Source organism: Octopus sinensis, linkage group LG8, assembly GCF_006345805.1.
Source record: "Octopus sinensis linkage group LG8, ASM634580v1, whole genome shotgun sequence".
Taxonomy (NCBI): domain Eukaryota; kingdom Metazoa; phylum Mollusca; class Cephalopoda; order Octopoda; family Octopodidae; genus Octopus; species Octopus sinensis.
The window spans coordinates 23,652,857-23,672,977 of record NC_043004.1 but is presented as its reverse complement, the minus strand read 5'-3'; the positions used below and the strand labels follow the sequence as shown (position 1 = coordinate 23,672,977).

General features: G+C 35.4%; 1 protein-coding gene across 2 annotated transcripts in view; it reads left to right on the top strand.

Annotated features, from left to right (window-relative positions):
* Nucleotides 1-20,121, top strand: part of LOC115214911 (atrial natriuretic peptide receptor 1) — a 795,859-nt gene that overhangs the window by 597,451 nt on the left and 178,287 nt on the right. For both annotated transcript variants that reach the window (XM_036505277.1, XM_029783970.2), the window contains exon 11: nucleotides 18,110-18,214. In XM_036505277.1, the coding sequence (XP_036361170.1) occupies nucleotides 18,110-18,214 (105 nt within the window). The remainder of the gene's footprint in view (nucleotides 1-18,109; nucleotides 18,215-20,121) is intronic.

Genomic DNA, 20,121 nt, shown 5'->3' with positions numbered 1-20,121 from the left:
CTGTATATACACACATATATACCTTACATAAATATGTATGTATACATTATATACATATATATATATATATATACGTCTGTGTGTTCCCGTGCACACATGCATACATACACATGCGCGTACGTATATATGCGTGTGTTATCATCAGTATCAAGTTCTGTTTGCTTATATGATTAATGGTTGCATCACGTTAACGAAAATACAATATAAAATGTTATTTATATAGTATTTAATTCCTCTAAGAGAACTGAACGATAAGTTTATCTCAGTCAGTAAGCTACAATTCCACATCTTACTCGGAAGATAATCTATGGCGATTTAATAAATACCTATTAAGAGCCTACATATATATACCGTGTTTGTGACATAAAACTATGATGCATTGATCTGCTAATGATTACGACAACAAGACAACACGACACATGATGTAGCCAGTACATGTCTTATATAACTTTTGCAGTTGAATCATAAATATCGCTAATTAATTCCTATCCTGGTCCTTAACGTTAAACATGTGTTTATGTTAGGTAACAAATATATAATGAAGCGATATGCTCTTAAATAATGTAATTTTCTGCTGAATCAGATTTATTTTACAAATTTCATTGCTTTTCCAGTTATAATGGAACGCTTAATGCCTGTTTTATGGCCCTGGGTAATTGAACAGATTTTGTAATCTACCGAAAGAGGAAAGTACTGGAAATACATTATTTTCATTATCTGAGAAAATCTGCTGCGATTTTCAAAAGAGAAAGTATTTCACAAACTTAAATGAAACTATTTATTCTTTATCACATCTTGCTTGCAGTTCTACACACAATTACGTTTAAACTGGTGCTATATTAAAGCAACGTTGTTCTGAATCTCTTGCCTATCTAGCATAGATTGATTCGCTTTCATTCAGCACAATATTTCCATTTAAAGAGAGAAAATTGATCAACTTATGTATCGCTGTTTAGCCCCAGCTCAGCTCTAATTAAGCATATCTATGACCAAAAGCAATCCAGCTGTTACTAGGCTCTCTTTCCCTTGACAATATATCTGTAATTTTATTATTTAAGTATCCTTTCCTTTTGTAATGATATATATTATAAATTTGGTCACGGTTTCTAGCAACATACCACAGCAGTTCTGCCTATCCTACTGCTGCTAAAGGACAATAAAATCTCTAAAATATCTAGTATGTCAAATCCGTCCTATTCATGACCACCACAACTTCTTGTATATTTATAGTATTCTAGCTATCTTCAGTTTCTTTATTCATTTATTTGTTGACTCATTATGGTGTGATATGAATTAATTCAGCTGCTATCTCTAACAGGTCGAGAGACCACGTCTAAGCTCACCTCTGTCAATTTACAGAGTGAGAAGAGAGAAAAATCAATTATATCGTTCGTAATTCTATTCGGGAAATTAGTTTCCTACTACATAAAAACATCAATATACGGTAAGGTGTACATATAAATTATTTGAGTCTAGCATTCTGAGTTCAATCCGCGCCGGAGACGTCTTCTTTCCTCCGAACGCTGTATATGAATAACAGAGCGGATTGGGCTTCAGGCACCATAGGCAAGACAACGGCGTTAAACTGGGTGTTATATTAAGTCTACCTCCCAAAGTGAACTTTTTGTGTTTATATATATATATATAAATACATGCATGCAGGGTTATCTGATTTTCTCTTATGACACCTGATTTGTATTCCTGGGTAGGATATCATATACAGATATGAGGAAGTAGCTAACCCTAAGAGGATTTATATGCCATATCTTATTCCAGTTGAAACTTCTTAAGAGTGCACACTCCCACGATGTCCATTGTCCCTGTTGATCCTGCAGTATTGCTTTCTGTATTCAGTCGGCTACCTTTTCCCCTTCACTTCCTATCTTACCACGTTTAGCTTTGCTTTCCCTCTTGTCTTTCACCACCACACTGAGCCTGATCCCTGCCTAATGGTTTGCACGTATCTTGCTATTTCTCTGAACCTTGAAGCTCTATTTTCTCGCCATCTGCAGCTTCCTGAACTTTCCCTTGTCTTCAAGTTTTCAGCCTGGGCTGGATTGATCTCATAACTTCGTCTCCAGGTCTTTAGTCTTAGTTATTATAGAGGAAATATTTTTATTTGACTACAAATTCTCTTTTATTACCCCATTGTAGCTGTTTTCTATCTTTGTGAATGTGTGTGTGCGTATGCCCATGGTGCTTGTATATTTATGTTTTTAAACGTTTATCTCTCCATATATATATATATTCACACGCAAATCTCTCTCTCTATTTCTCTCTCTCTCTCTCTCTCTCTCTCTCTCTCTCTCTCTCTCTCTCTCTCTCTCTGTATATATATATATATACGTGTGTGTGTGTTCACACGCAGATATATGTGTTTATACATATAGGGAAGGTGAAGGCGGCGAGCTGAAAGAATTAATAGCACTCGTCTTCATCTTCATAGTCTGAGCTCAAATTTCACCGAGGTCGACTTTGCCTTGCATCATTTCGGGGTCGATAAAATAAATACTAGTTGAGCTCTGGGTCGATTAGATCGACTTACCCTCGCCTGAAATTTAAAATCTGTATTATAGTGAAGGCGTATGGCCTAGTGGTTAACGAATTTCAACAGTAGCATCGTTGTTTCGATTCTTGGACCAGGTGGTACGTTGTACTTTATGTTACTTCAGTTCACTTAGATATAATGAGTTCCAGCAATATCTGGGGAGTTAACCCTGTGACGGACTGGCATCCTGTTCAGAGTTGGTAATTGTAATCTCAATCATTTACATACCATGAAAACCAGATTAATCTCTGGCACAGGACTCCTGACAGAACTGTTATAAGTTTATATGTGTAAGCATGTATGTGCGTGTGTCATCTATGTCTAGCAGATGGAACAACTTGGTACAAGCTTCCTCGTGAGTTCAATTTTAAGTTTGTGCGTTAATAATGTCTTGGTGCTTTCTCACTGAAGAACTTTAATAATTACTTGTGAATTAAGGATACATGAAATATTAGTATGTAATTGATACCAAAATAGACTTCAAAATTCTATGGATTGTTCGCAATTTCCTATCAAAGTCAGGTTAAATGAGGCTACACGATCTAACAAGAGCACCGATGTTATGGTTAATTACCTTCACTATAAAATATCCGGAAAAACGAAAGGTTATATGGCCACTCAATTCAATAAAATTTCTACTAAATTGTTTTCGCTCGAAACTTTCCGTTCTGATCGATATATGTTCCAAAATAGGGAATTTTTGCTCCGCTGATCAGAAATTGTTCCGAATTTCACTGGCTTTTATTATGCAGACCCTTTGTCTCTCATCCGAATTGTAATGTAATTCCGTTATTCCGTATTATTTCATGGTGGGATTGCTTTGAAGACGTGATAACGATCAGAATCCAACTTATTTATTTCTTGCTTTATATCTTAACTATTTACACCCATTAACTTAACTCTATCTCAACATCTTAAATATATACGTAACCTTTACACCCGTAACTTTTCTTCTTGGTTTGTTGTTGCCGCTTTTATTGTTATGTTCTCAACAATATATACAATATTTAAACTCATGTGTCTATTCTAACATTGTGAACAAGATTTACAAATAATATAAATTTGTATTTATTTGGCATTATCGATTATCAGCCCACAACATTTACACCAGTCCCCTGTTCAAATATTTAAAACATTGTCTTAAAATATTTACCGCTAACTGCATTTTGTGTCACCGCCTGGTTAGTGTTCCGATTAGTAAAGTCAGTACTACAACATTCTTAGCGCAAGTTTTGAAGAATGCAGTTCGATTTTAAGAGTTATTTTTTCAAAACAATAATGGAAGTGCCAAAGGAGCATATTCGGCATTTTTTTGCTTTATGAGTTCAAGAAAGGCTACAACGCAATGGAAAGTGCGAGGAATATTAATGCAGTATATGGGTATCGGTGAATAAGCGCAAGCCAGTGTCAACGGTGGTTCCAAACATTCCAAGCCTGAAACTACAGCCTAGAAGACGAACCTCGTCCTGGAAGATCTGAAGAGCTCGAGGAAGACGTCTTGCAAACTCTGGTGGAACAAAATCACATCGTAACTGTTAAAGAACCAGCATAGAAGCTTGGATTTGGTCATTGAACCATTCATCGACACCTGCGTGCCATCGGAAAAGTCAACAAATTGGGTCAATCGGTTACTCACAAAATTTCCGAGACTAATATTCGGCCACGTACAGCGAAGATGACATTCCAAAGGCTGAAATAGTTTGAATGGGAAACGATGCCCCACCTACCATATTCTACATTACTCGTTCCCGTTGAAATTACTAGGCTAACCTATGGCTCCTTTTCTTTCTTACATACAGAGCAAATATGAACGAATCAGTTATTCCATTGCGAACTATATAAGCTCAATTACCGATACATGCTATCAGTGTCTTCTACCGATTCTACTGTTTACTATATCACATTATGTATAGTTTTGTTGACATGCTTTGTTTGAATATATGTGCATATCTATGAGAATGAGCGCTTGTATATTCAGGCTTCAGTAAAAACATATTTATTCAGTGGAGATTGAAAATACTTTTATACTGATTCATTTGGATTTACGTCCGTTTTCTCCATGCTGTTATTGATTAGGTGAGAATTTATATAGGTTGAGTCAGAATTTTTACGTCCGAAAGCTCTGATCTTCAACCCTAACTTGTTACCAAGTAAGGTTGTTTTTTCTTTCATTCCGTTCTTCGAAATTTGAAAATCGACATTTTACTTACTGGAGAATGAAAATAAAGACACCATTTTCGCAGGTGCTAACTAGGGCAGGTAAAAATGAAATTCACACACACACACACACACACACACACACAAGTGCAGGCTCGGTTGTGTGGTTGAGAAAATTGCTTCCGAAAGATGTGCTTATCGGTTCAGTCCCACATTGCGACACCTTGTACAAGTGACTTTTGCTATAACCTCAGGGCGACCAAAATCTTGTGAGTGGATGTGGTAGACGGAAACTGAAACTCTGTCTCCCTCTCTCTTACTCTCTCTCTCTTTTACTCTCTCTCTCTCTCACTCACTCGCTCACTCACTCTTTCTCTCTCTCTCTGTATGTATACACGCACACACACACTCACACATACACACACACACACTCACACACACACACACACACACACACACACACACAGTGTGTGTGAATGAGAAACAGTGCGTGCGAATACCGATCTGCTATTTATTGCAAATCGCGAGTGTAAGTGTTGCCTTATTGACTTGTCTGGAATGTCGTTCGCAACCCAACTGGTTAGCGACAGTTTCCCTATATATTTAAGCCAATTACGTTTCAATAAATTATCTTGATACAAGATGACAGGCAAGTTTCTAAAGTGAGATATATGATGATTGTGATCGAGTAAATAAGATTAGAAGTTTTACTCTGATGATCTATAGTTGATAAATTATCATCGCATAACCTCAATCGCACTAAAGATATTACACATGAGAATGGCGACTAAACACATTGAGAGTGATAGATTAAATACGTCAGATTTGGCGATAGAAGAAACCTGTTTGACATGTAAGTGACAGGCTAAAAGTTCGTGAAAGTAAAACAGAGGCTCCTAAATGTTAATAATAGGATAAAGAGTTTGTAAGTTCGATAAGTTTGGCTGCTCTGAGGAGTCAAACAGTCTGATGTTACGGAACGGACATGGATCCTTCGTCAAAATTATCAAGTGTTGGCTTCTCACACAAAATACTTCTCCTTTTTCTCCCCTCCCCCTCTCTCTATTTATATATATATATATATATATATATATATATATATATATATATATATATATATAGGGAGAGTTTACGGAAAAAAACAAAAGACGAAGACGGGTGGTGTATATATATATCCCTCAACCATCTTTCCTCACGCACCATACCTTATATCTTCCATTCACTGCGCTTTTTATAGTCACCTTCACAACCTCTCCCTGCTTTTCATTTTCTCTGTTTACTCCTGCCGACCATTATATATTGACATGTACAAATTCTCTTAGTTTTTAATAGTTAAGTTAGTGTTGATATATCTAACACATGAATTGTTAGAAAATTAATTAGAAATGATTAAGTAGAGATAAAAAAGTCAATATAAGTCAATGACAAATATTTCTTTTAAATATTCCATCAAATAAAAGAGACAGCTACCCAGATGTTTCCGCCTTCTCGGACCTCATCAATGATGAATACATTAAAGCGGGCCTTCGTAATTTCTAGTTGAACCGCTTTTAATTTTCACTTTTAAATAACAACATCAACTAATCCCACTGTATTAGAAATATTATGATTACTAACAGCTTTTATAGTATTTGATTGCTTAAAAGTTAGCAGCTGGTAAGATTGCAGACTGCATGTAATTTCATGAACAGCTGCCCAGCATTACCTAATATATTTTGTTGCTGTAATTGTTTTGTTCAGATCCATCCTGATCGTGCAGGCTTATGACCAAATACGTTATTGCTATGGTAGTCACGTCTTTTAGTTACGTGCAGAAAACCTATTGTAAGATTATTCATCGTGCCCATTTTAGAACAGTATGGTGCATTTTGAAAATATTTGGCTATTATTTCTAGCAGAACGAGTGAGCACGAAGAAGTTCTTTCATTGGCTGGTTCAATATCTTCAGTTTACAAATATGGTAAACAGATAGTTTCTCAGTTATTGAACTGAAGGAAAGATAATTTGTGGAGAACAAGTTTGCAATAAGAAAAAGCACGAATTAGGAGATACAATTGACATTTGAAGAGAAACAAAAACATAATCAAGAAGAACAGTTTAGCTGTAAGCTAGAATTTTCGAGAATTGTATTATCTTCTCATAAGAAATTAATAAGTAAAGTAACTTAACTGTGAATCTAGAAGATTGAAAAACAATTATATCATTCCGTGAATACATTATTTACGTTCAAAGTGAATTGGATAAGGTTTTTTCTCTATGAAAGTCAATGCAAAGGAGTTTAACGTTCTTAGCAGCTAACTTTCAAATTTTTGCGAGGAGAACTCAGTGCATAAAAAACGTTACTTCAAAAGAATGCTGAGGGAGAAAATGTATTTAATCAATAAGAAAAGTGCAAGAAATAGAGTATCTAGAAATAGAAATAGAGCAAGTAGAAAGATAGGAATGTTTTTGACTTTTGCAAGAAGTTGTTCGTTGTTGTTTTGTTGTTTAGCTTTGCGTCATCTCTGGTCGAGCAGACATTTGATGGAAAGCGTTCCAGCCATGACCATCTCGCATTTTATGTCAAAATGTAGTAAATAAAACTAAATGCGCATTTTTAAAGCCTAGCCAGGCTCATGGGCCCAGTTTCCCGGTTTCTATGGCGTATGTGTTCCCCAGCCAGTCCATCGCAGCGTTACTCATTTTTGCCAGCTGAGTGAGCTGGAGTAACATGAAATGAAGTGTTTTGCTCAAGAACATAACGCGTCGCCCGGTCCAGGAATCGAAACCACAATCGTACGATCATGGTGCTGACACCCTAACCACTAAGCCACGCGCCTCCACCAAAAATATATTGATTTATTTAAAAAATTCTTTATAGACTTTGAAATCTTAATCTCATCAGAGAGAAAAATATGATTAAAAATTTATAAATCAGTAAGCTACTGTTTAAATACATGTGAGCGTGTGTATGTATGCATGTACATGTATGTGTGCATATATACGTAGATATATATATATGTGTGTGTGTGTGTGTGCGTGTGCGAGTATGCATATCTAGTGTAGTGGTAGTGTGTCCTTGAGAGGGTTATGTGCGTGTCAACTCCCTCCAACACTCCCTATAAAATCTAGGAAGGCCCGCATGCTCCTCCCTGCCACTTTTAAGTAGACTACCGGAACTTCAGCCATCCTTGATTAGATATGGGATGGATTCTGGAGTGCTTTGCCGTTGTTTTCGCCGAGCTCGTAGGGCTTGAACTAGGTATGTGGAGAGCCAGAAGATATATAGTAAGCATCTCTCCCGATGCGTCAACAGCTGTGGCACTCTCTCACTTACTAGATTAGCAAGTGTTTTACTCAACATCACAATACACCGCTTGTTCAAGGAATCTAACCCACAACATAGCGATCGTGAGAGCAACCCCCTAGTTTCTTGGTTATGCGCCCCTTCACGTATATATATATATATAGGCGTGACTGTGTAATAAGAAGCTTGCTTCCCAACTAAGTGGTTCTGGGTTCAGTCCCACTGCGTGGCACCTTGGACAGATGCCTCCTACTATAGCCTCGGCCCGACCAAAGCCTTGTAAGTGGATTTCGTAGACGGAAACTAAAAGAAACCCGTTGTATATTAATATATATATGTATGTATTTGAGTGTGTGTATCTGTTTGTCCGCTCTCCATCATAGCTTGACAACCGATGTTGGTGTGATTATGTCCCCGTAACTTAGCAGTTCAGCAAAAGAGACCAATTGTATAAGTACTAGGCTTACAAAGAATAACTCCTGAGAATGATTTCTTCGAATAAAACCCCTTTAAGGCAGCGCTCCAGTATGGTCGCAGTCAAATGACTGAAACAAGTAAAACAATAAAAGAATAAATGCTTATGTGTGTGTGTATGTGTAAAATAGCCATCTATCCGTTGTGCGTAATAAATATACACTATCAAGAAGTCAGTTTCTGTAGCATTTGTCCTGAGATGGTATAACTTATAGACTTGCTACGTTAAATACGGTAAATATCAGAAAAAGACAATAATTTATCTTAATAGCGGCTATAGAGAGCTCCAGGAGTATTTCGACCCTTTTGAACCTTTTCAATGTCACACGCATCCAACCACAGTCTCGGGCCCAAACTCGTCATCTCTAATATAAGAAGTGAATAAAACATTGCGAATAGTTGTCTAGCTAATTAAAAATTCGGTATTCAGAAGTGAGGCAGTATATAATTAAAATAGCATGTACGTAGCATAATTAATGCATACACACAGTCGATAGGCCAATATTTCTTTAGGAATTGTGCTAAAAAAACACAATATATGCCAAAGACACAGAAATTTCGCTCCAGCAGCAGCAGGCAAGAGCGCTAGATGCATTTCGTCGTCTTTGAGCCTTTTCAATATTGCATACTCACCATTTTAATATTTTGATATTATATACTCGTTTCCGTGTGTTTCTTTTCTTTTTCTTTTTTTTTTTTTAGTACATTGCAGCTTACCCGAACAATAATAAAGAAATACCATTTCGAAAGCAAATTACAACATTATCGAACACTTGTTAAGATGATGACCTATATGTATGTATGTATGTATGTATGTGTGTATGTATGTATGTATGTATGTATGTATATACATATGTATGTATGTATGCATGTATGTATGTATTTATGTATGTATTTATTTATGTATGTATCTATGTATATATGTATGTATGCATGTATGTATGTATTTATGTATGTATGTATATATGTATGTATGCATGTATGTATTTATGTATGTACGTATTATGTATGCGTATATAGATAATTATATATCTATGTTTAAACTATCAAATTGTTAGAGAGTAAAATAACCTTTCTTTAAAATAACATAGATACTATGTCAATGTGTGCTTTGCCCTGTTCTACTCACACTCCATAATTAATTTTGTCTTTAATGCTATACAGAAAAATCTTCAATTTAGATATTTTCTAGTTCAGTTTTTTCACTTTTATGGGAAGTCTGGCATGAAATTGTAGTTGCTCCTAATATTTAAATCCCTGGTGATTTTCGTGTTTATTTATCTCCGCGTTGGAGAGGGCGATTCATTAAACATTGAAGTAACAGAAAATCTTACGACGAAAAATATAAACATTGGCTAAAATTATTTTTCTACAAAATGTAAACATCGAACACAAGTTATTGCGAACTAAAATTATCAAATTTATAATTGATGAAAGATTAGATTAAATTTTGCCTAGTTCTCTTTAAAGTGTTGTGTTGTCCTACAAGTTGATCTTTCGTAACAAAACCATGCCCTGCATTTCTTTAGCTACATCCCTGAAAAAAATACACAGGGCATGTACAGAGTACATCATATTTCTGTATGAAGTGAGCTATTTACTGTATAATATAATATGGGTTTCAAATTTTGGCATAATGCCAGCGACTTCGAAGAGGGGGTAAGTTGATTACATCGACCCCAATGTTCAACTGGTACTTATTTTAGTCGACCCCGAAAGAATGAAAAGTAAAGTCGACTTCGAAGGAATTTTAACTCACGGGTTAACGACGGGTAAAATTCCGCTAAACATTTTCCCGGCGTGCTAACAATGCTACCAGCTCGCCACCTTACTGTAGAATATAATATTCAGGTATAAATTGCATTTCACTTTGTAGAACATATGATAGATCATCATCATCATTGTCCGACCGTGGTCGAGACAATGGAATTTACCATGTTGCGCCAGACTTCACGGTCCATCATAGCATTACGGAGGTCCTGTTGCTGGATGCCTGTATCCCTGGAGATTACATCAGGGTAGGAGAGTGTGCGCCCTCTGGTGTTGCGAGTAGATGGCTTCCAGAGGAGAAGAGTAGAAATTACTTCTTTGATATGATAGATAGATAGATAGATAGATAGATAGATAGATAGATAGATAGATAGATAGATAGGTAGATAGATAGATAGATAGATAGATAGATAGATAGATAGATAGATAGATAGACAGATAGATAGATAGATAGATATATAGATAGATAGATAGATAGATAGATAGATAGATAGATAGATAGATAGATAGATAGATAGATAGATAGATAGATAGACAGATAGATAGATGAGAAGGATGCGCTCAGTATGCGACAAGTTTTGATTACGTATGCAATCGTATTAGGTTGGCAAGTAAGTAATTTTGTTTTTCGCAAATAGATTGAGTTAAGATTTTTATAATGACTTTTGTCAATGTTTTCATTTTTTTCCTTTTGACACTTGATAGCCGTTACTGTTGGCTACTTTAGAAGCAAATTGCACTTAATTTTGTTTACAGCTGTTAGTTCAGCGCCAATTTTAACATGGAGTACAAAAACGAACATTTTCTTCATATTTTGCTTTTTTATTTCCATAAAAGCGAAAAAAGCTGCTGAGGCTCACAAAGAGATATGCGATGTTTATAGTGTTGATTGCTTTAACGGAACGTACATGTAAGAAATGGTTTTAAAAATTCGGTTCTGGAGATTTTTCAACCTTCTGGTCGACCTACTGAAGTTGATGATGACCGCATCAAAGCCATAATTGAATTTGATTATCATATAACTGAGCGAGAGATTGCAGAGAGGGTAAATGTATTACATACAACAATTGAAAATCACTCAAAATATCTTGGACTCGTTAAGAAGCTTATGTTTGAGTTCCATATAAATTGAAAGAGATTCACTTAATGCAACGAATCAATATTTGCGATAGACATCTCAAATGCAATGAAATCGGCCTTTCTTTTTAAACGAATCATCAATGGTGAGGAAAAATAGATTGTCTACAATAACATCATTCGGAAACGTTCATGGTCTAAGCGTAATGAACCAGCACGAACCACATCGAAAACTGAATTGCATCAGAAAATGGCCATGTTGTCAATTTGGTGGAATTACAAAGGTGTTGTATATTTTGAGCTGCTTCCAAGGAACCAAACGATCAATGCATATGTTTACTGTCAATAACTAATGAGACTGGAGTAAGCAATCAAAGAAAAACGGCCAGAGCTGGTAAATCGTAAAGGAATCGTGTTCCACCATGACAACGTTAGACCACACACATCTTTGCTAACTCGTGAAAAATTACTAGAGCTTGGGAAGTGATGTCACATTTACCATATAGCCCAGACCTTGTACTATCAGATTATCATTTATTTCGAAGTTTGCAAAATTCTTTGTATGGTAAAACTTTCCATAATGATAATGTCTTAAAATCGTAGTTGCTTCAGTTTGGGGCTGATAAGGACCAGAAGTTCTATGAGCGCGGAATCATGAAGTTTCTAGAATGATGGCAAAAATGTTATCGAACAAAATGGAAAATATATAACCGATTAACGTTTACTCTTTGTAAGGAAAAAAAATGACTTATTTCACATAAAAATACCATAATTACTTTCTTGCTAACCCAATATATGTTGCATCCAGGAATTACATTTAAACTGTAGCATCATTAAATTAGCGAATACCTAAAGTAGAAATAACGTTTTAGTTTCGATTTCACTGTTTTTTTTTTTTATAGACATTTCTCTTTCTCCATTTTCATTTTCAATCTTGAAGATAATTAACTTTAATATTAATACTAAAATATTATAAAAATATAATTGAATTCACATTGGGATTCTTAATATATTACATAATGAAATACATATTTTGATTATTAATAATTAACTAGCTCGCGTGTACTAATAGTCCTTTTCGTTGGGTGAATATAATTATGTAGACAAATCTGTACATGTATATGTGTGTGTGTATGTGTGCGTGTGTGTGCTAGTGTGCGCGTGTATATACATATATATCCTTATACGTATTCATATGTATGTATGTACCTACCTATCTATCTGTATGTGTGTGTGTGTGTATGTATATATATGGATGGATGGATGTACGTACGTGCGTGTGTATGTGTGTGTGTGTGTGTTTGCATGTATGTGTAATGCAAAAGATTGGAAGTGTACTGGATGGTGTTTCAAAGCATCGGGGACCCATTGCGTTGTCAAGTGAGGTAAATCATCAGTCTCTGATAATAGCTAGATTAATTCTGTATTCAGATATCTTTGAGTAAAGTGTCATTGAAATATCATAAGAAGCCTTCGTTATGATTCAAAACATCATAAAATGTCTAAAACTGAGACGTTGCGTTACAAGATTTATGCAAAGCTTGAAAGGAGATGATAATAATAAACATCAAGAGTTGAGTGAAAATAATGATTGAAGTTATGATTGAGCAAATGAATAAAATGTATTTGATCATTTCATCTATCAACTGAAGTAACTTTTACAATAGTTGGAACTGTTAGCAGACACAATAGTGTTTACTCTGCAACTGAAAAATCAATTGAATATAACAACCAAGAAAGTATCTTTTCTGTGTGTTTATTGTGTGGGCAGAAATTGATTGTGGAAACCTGATCGCACGTTTCTTTTTTTTTTTTCTTACGATCCAGCCAGTGGATAATGTTTGTTAAATATACATAACTTTTTTTTTTTCTTTTTGAGTGGCCTTTTAATACCTGTCGGAAATTGACTTAGTCAAAATATCGCTAAAACGTGATTTGGTAATCGAGGACGAGAACTAAAATAACCAGTAAGGTTTACGGGTCTTCTTGCTTCAGATTTATTTCTTTGGCTCTGCCTTAACAACACAGCTTACAATGATCATCGTAGCAACCATTTTTAGATTTGAGAGAAAACAATTAACTCTGAAACACAGTATGTAATATTAAATTTTATAAGACATGCTTTCTTTGCAAGAGAGAACAAAAACTTGATAGAATGGAATCGTATATTGCTGCCAGTGATAAAAGTTTTGAAAATAAGCATTAATTTTATGTATATACATATAATCTGGAAAATAATTTTTCATAGTAACTATTAGCAATTTTTTTTAAAGCTATAACAAATATTTTATTTTGTAAAGTAATTAAAAGCACAGTCAGTGTATGTGCATGTATAATGTATATACACATAAGTATAATCACATGCGCACACTCGCATACACACACACACAAACACACACAAACACGAACACACACACACACACACAAGGTGTGCTTTACTTTACAAAATATATTATCTGCTCTAACTTTAAAAAATTACCAATAAAATGTTTTATTTTCCAAATAGATGTTTATTCGTAAATCATTTTCAAAATAGCCACTTTTTTATAAGATGCTTATATATATATATATATATCTATATATATATATATATATATATATATATAGACCGGAGTAAACACATAAATGTGAAACAAGGTGGAAAAAAGAGTACTCAAATACCAGTGGTAGAGTAATATGCTTTATTTTAAGCAGCAGAAAATTCAACAAAATCTGTTACTCTGAGTTTCTCGTTGCCGTTCATCAGACAGTTTGCTAGAATGGACATTCTAGCAAAAACTGTCTGATATATATATATATATATATATATATATATATATATATATATATATATATATATGTATGTATGTATGTATGTATGTATGTATGTATGCATGTATGTATGTATGTATGTATGTATGTATGTATGTATGTATGTGTATATGTATGTATGTATGTATGTATAGATAGATAGATAGATAGATAGATAGATAGATATCATATTTGATCATCATGTTTTTTTTATATATATATAATTCTAACTATACTGAACCCAAAGTTGATTATTTGAAAATTACTCATTCTGTCGTTAGCTTGAAACATTACGATTTACGACTGTTCTGGGTATCCCGTATTACTGAAAATATTAATGTAATGTAATTGTGCCAATGAATATTTGCAGCACGTTTGAAACGTTGTAAGAAGGAAATAAATAAAATTTTTTTTTTAATACTATTGATTTGAAAAGAGTCGTTTCTTCTTTCTCTGCCACAATGTGTGTGTTTGTGTGTGTGTGTGCGTGTGTGTGTGCGTGTGTGTGTGTGTGTGGATTTAATTCACACGTCCTAGCATTTAAATGATAAAGAAAATTAAAATGCTAAAATGACTTTTTAATCAATCTGTGTGTGTTTACACGCGTATACATATGTAGATGCATGGCGCAGGACAACAATTTTGAACATAATTTCTGATTAGTTTGCTTTTACACTTTATTTAGAATAATAACATTGACATGCTGATTTCAAAACTACGCTCAGTCTTCTTCTATCACGTCAAGTTTATTTTCTACAGCTTGCTCTCTGAATAAGCACAGTTGTAATGTTGCTCTGTAAGAAATACGGCTGGGTTTACTCTTTTACTTGTTTCAGTCATTTGACTGTGGCCATGCTGGAGCACCGCCTTTAGTCGAGCAAATCGACCCCAGCACTTATTCTTTAGAAGCCTAGTACTTATTCTATCAGTCTCTTTTGCCGAACCGCTAAGTTACGGGGACGTAAACACCCCAGCATCGGTTGTCAAACGATGTTGGGGGACAAACACAGACACACAAACACATACACACACACACACACACACACACACACATATATATATATTTTATACATATATATATATATATATATATATATATATATATATACATACATATATATACATATATACATACGATGAGCTTCTTTCATTTTCCGTCAACCAAATCCACTCACAAGGCTTTGGTCGGCCTGAAGTTATAGTAGAAGACACTTACCCAAGGTGCCACGCAGTGGGAATTAACCCGGAACCAGGTGGTTGGTAAGCAAGCTACTTACCACACAGCCACTCCTACGCCTAGGATTGTTCAGCTGCTTTTATTACTTTGTTGAGAACACTGGGCCAACATTTTCGAAAAACACTTTTAATTGTCTTCCTTTTTTACTTTTTATAATTAGTCCTACCTAATTTGATGGTGCTGGGTTCAGAAATTTTCTATCATGTGAAGTGCGTGACGATTTTTCAATTTTGCCATTAAATGCAATACTGAAATCAGAAACTAACACAAATCCAAATAGCAGTTTCTATTGCTTAACAAATATATTACGCAAAATGTTTAATTACACATCTTGGGATAGATATTTCTGTCAAACTGAAATTTCAGCTACTAAACGAGCGAAGTTTCTTTTTGCTGCTTTGCATGAATAACTAGCCCCAGTAAAGTCTCTTGGGAGAGACCAGCATTAGTCAGCCACCATGCTTGTGCTCCACCTGCCTTGATACCTAGTCTCCATGGTCTTAATGTCTTCGTGGAATCTTTCTCCCCGCTCATCACTTACTGCACTGTGATTTTCAAGAAAGTAGTCCACAGGATTCTACAGGAAATGTACTTTTACAGCCATGGTCTCCAAAAACTGCTCATCCTACAATAGTCACCTAATCTGTGGCTCGTCAAACACACCAACCTTAATCTTTTCCTGACACAAAGCTGAAAACTTTCTGCTTAAGTATTTGAAACTGTTACTGTCTCAGTGTTTCAACACATATTTTACACAATATAAGGCATGCCCACACTTTGTCTTGGTCACCCAGTTTCATGCCAAAGTAAGATAAGCTTTCTTCACAAAATCTGTGATTTTGTTTCGCTGCTTGGGTAAAGTGTAACATCCACAATTATAGCAATAGACATTTATGAAGTAAGCAAATACAGATTTGGGATGGCAAAGTTCTGTAAAGAACATACATACCATGAAGTTTTTTCTCCAGTTCTTTGGTTATGCTTGACAAAGAGTGATAAAAAGTGACGTCGCATTCAAAATACAAATTTTCATACGAAATAGTTCAAGGTTCAATCAATCATGTCTCATCCGGTTTGCAATGATAGTCACACTAAATCAAGCAATATGTGGGCATATCTTACAGTTTCATAAATATGAGACATGTATGATGTCAAGGACCACAGAAATGTGTTGTTTGTTAACATCTAATTGTATAAAGGACATTTCTGTCATCATCATGACATTTGAAACTGGTTAGATTGAAAAGTAAGTTGCTCAAGTCTGATGCTTTTTATTTACTGATGATGCTGAAATCAAATATTTTATTTTTACTTTTGTTGTTGCGTTTACTTTAAATGATATTGAAAATCTGTTTTTCAAAATTATGTGAAGCTCCAAAATTATGTGAAGGAGTGGATGTGTGGTAAGTAGTTTGCTTACTAAACCACATGATTCCGGGTTCAGTCCCACTGCGTGGCACCTTGGGCAAGTGTCTTCTACTATAGCCTCGGACTGACCAAAGCCTTGTGAGTGGATTTGGTAGACGGAAACTGAAAGAAACCCGTCGAATATATGTGTATATATATATATATATATATGTGTGTGTGTGTGTGTGTGTGTGTGTGTGTGTGTGTGTGTGTATGTGTATGTGCGTGTATATGTTTTTGTTCTGTGATCGTCCCTCAACATCTGTTGACAACCGATGCTGGTGTGTTTACGTCCCCGAAACTTAGCGGTTCGGCAAAAGAGACCGATAGAATAAGTACTAGGCTTCCAAAAAATAAGTCCTGGGGCCGATTTGCTCGACTAAAGGCGGTGCTCCAGCATGGCCGCAGTTAAATGACTGAAACAAGTAAAAGAGTAAAGAGAGTAAAAGAGTATATGTACCTACATTTGATGAAGCCAAATCTATCATTAGAAGTGGTGAAAATATTAGAAATTCTGAAAAATGGACTTATGACTCTTGACTTGGTAGAACAAGATGGATCTTATTTTTTTAAATCAGCACCCCATAACTACCAGGAAACATGTCTCTAACACCAGACAACAAGAAATATATTCCTTCAGTGTAATTAAGGAGAAAATGAACATAAGATAAGGTGGTAACAATTTATTAAAAACAGGCATGTTATAAGGATTTTGAACTAACATCTAATTAACTTATTTAAAACGTCTTTTTTTGTCCACATTCTCCTATCAAGTTGTAGGAAAAATTACTTGGTCAAAACAAATGCTGAAATTTTGTGTCCTGTGAAGAGAAACATTTATTTCTTTCATATTTCTTTGGTTGTGTATAGACCCAAATCCACAGCATTTACTGTCAACACAGGTGTCATGGTCCTGTAGTTAATACATTCGACTCGTAGTCACGTTCTTTTAAATTCAATCTTACAGCATGGTACCTTGAGCAAGTCTTTAATCACATCCCAGGGTCGAACAAAAAACCTTTGACAAAATTATGGAGACAAAATCTGTGTGAGGCCTCGTAGGATGATCTCTTTCTGTTCTTATATGATAGACTCAATCTAGCTCCGGGTTTATTACTCCAAATCCTGTTCCTTGGATGCTTCCAGAGGAACACTTCTTGTAAACATTTTGTTCAAATATCTGATCTGATGGTAGTATTCTCTATTCCTTCCACTACTTTTAAAGGTCTTGAAAAGTATTTTAATCGCTGCTTTCTTTCTCCGATTTGGCTATAATGATGCGGATTAAAATGATCCCTATATATAACTTATGTACTTGTTTTAATTCAATTTTAAATTCAATTAATTCACTTCCTTTTTTCAGATGAAAGATTTATCCAGCGACTATATTGTTCGGTTTATCGGAAGCTGTATCGACCCACCAAATATGTGTTTATTAACAGAATATTGTCCCAAGGGAAGTTTACAGGTAACGTTAATATATTTCTTGTAACTTATAATTTTAACTTATAATGTTTGAAAAAGGTTAGATTACTCAGTGATATTAGATTTCTTGCCGACCCGCTTCTGAATTCTTCTGTGAATAATTTCAGCATTTTACGTAGACAAATGTACATTACTGTACATTTTCTTCGCGATTCTATAGTGAAGTTAATGCTTTGTTGATAACGTTATAATACACCCGCGAACTTATTCTATTGTGCCCGCAGACTGATATACTCATATGTATATACTGATATACTCTTTTACTTGTTTCAGTCATGTGACAGTAGCCATGCTCGAGCACCGCCTTTAGTCTAGCAAATCGACCCCAGGACTTATTCTTTAGAAGCCTAGTACTTATTGTATCGGTCTCTTTTGCCGAACCGCTAAGTTACGGGGACGTAAACACACCAGCATCGGTTGTCAAGTGATGTTGAGGGGACAAACACAGACACACAAACATATACACACACACATACATATATACATATATACATATATACATATATACATATATATATATATATATATATATATATATATATAGCCGCAGGTGTGGCTGTGTGGTAAGAAGCTTGCTTCCCAACCACATGGTTCCGGGTTCAGAACCATTGCGTGGCGTCTTGGGCTAGTGTCTTCTACTATAGCCACAGGCCGACCAAAGCTTTGTGAGTGGATTTAGTAGGCGGAAACTGAAAGAAGCCCGTTGTATATATATATATATATTTGTGTGTATTTGTAATTGTCCCTTCCCCATCATTTGACAACAGATGCTATTGTGCTTATATCCCCGTAACTTAGCACTTTGGCAAAAGAGACCAATAGAATAAGTACTAGGGTTACAAAGAATAAGTCTTGAGAGAAAGAGAGAGTGTGTGAGTGAGTGAGTGAGTGAGTATGGCCTAGTGGTTAAAGTGTTGCATTCTCGATCGCAAGATCGTAGTTTCAATCCCTGGACTGGATGGTGCACTTTTGAGAAAAATACTTCATCATAGGTAGCTCTACCATGACTTCGACACTTAATGTGTGGTATTCTGTGGACCTGTTTCAGCTAATGTCGACTTGATGGAGGAAGTACAGCATATACAATTGGGCATCGATCAAAAAATCAGTTGTGCATATGATGGTAGTCTACGAGGGACTACCACCATATGTATTTATATATATAATTTATAAATATGTGCACATACATGTGTGTGCGTTTGTGTGTGTATGAAATTTCATGGTTCAATGGTTAGAACGTCGGGCTCATAATCATGAGGTAATGTGTTCGATTCCCGGACCGGGCAATGTGTTGTATTCTTTAGCAAGACACTTAATTTCACGTTGCTCCAATTCACTCATCTGAGAAATGATTTGCGACGTCACTGGTGTCATGCTGTATCGGCCCCTTTGCCTTTCCCTTGGATAACATCGATGACGTGGGGAGGGGAGGCTGGTATGCATGGGCGACGGCTTGGCTTCCATAAACAACCTTACTCCGGCTTGTGCCTCGGAAGGGAACTTTCTAAGTGTAATCCCTTGGTCAATCGTGACCGAAGAGTTTGTTTATATATGTATATATATATATGTATATATATATATATGTATATATTCACAAACACACACACGTTATGTATATGTACGTATTTACAACTGTTATATATAATATATAAATACACACACACGGACGCATGCACACATACACATACACACACTCATATTGGTGGCATTATTTTAAAAACAATTTTCAAAATAACAATTGAGCATTCGCTTTTGGTTATGACTGTATGGTAGTTGAGTCAAATGTTTTGTGAAGATCAAGTTGATTATAACATGTAGTCTTGGTTTGTTGAACACTTTAGCTTGTCGTAGAGAAAAGGTTTCTTTTGTGTTATGGCGTTGAGGTATACG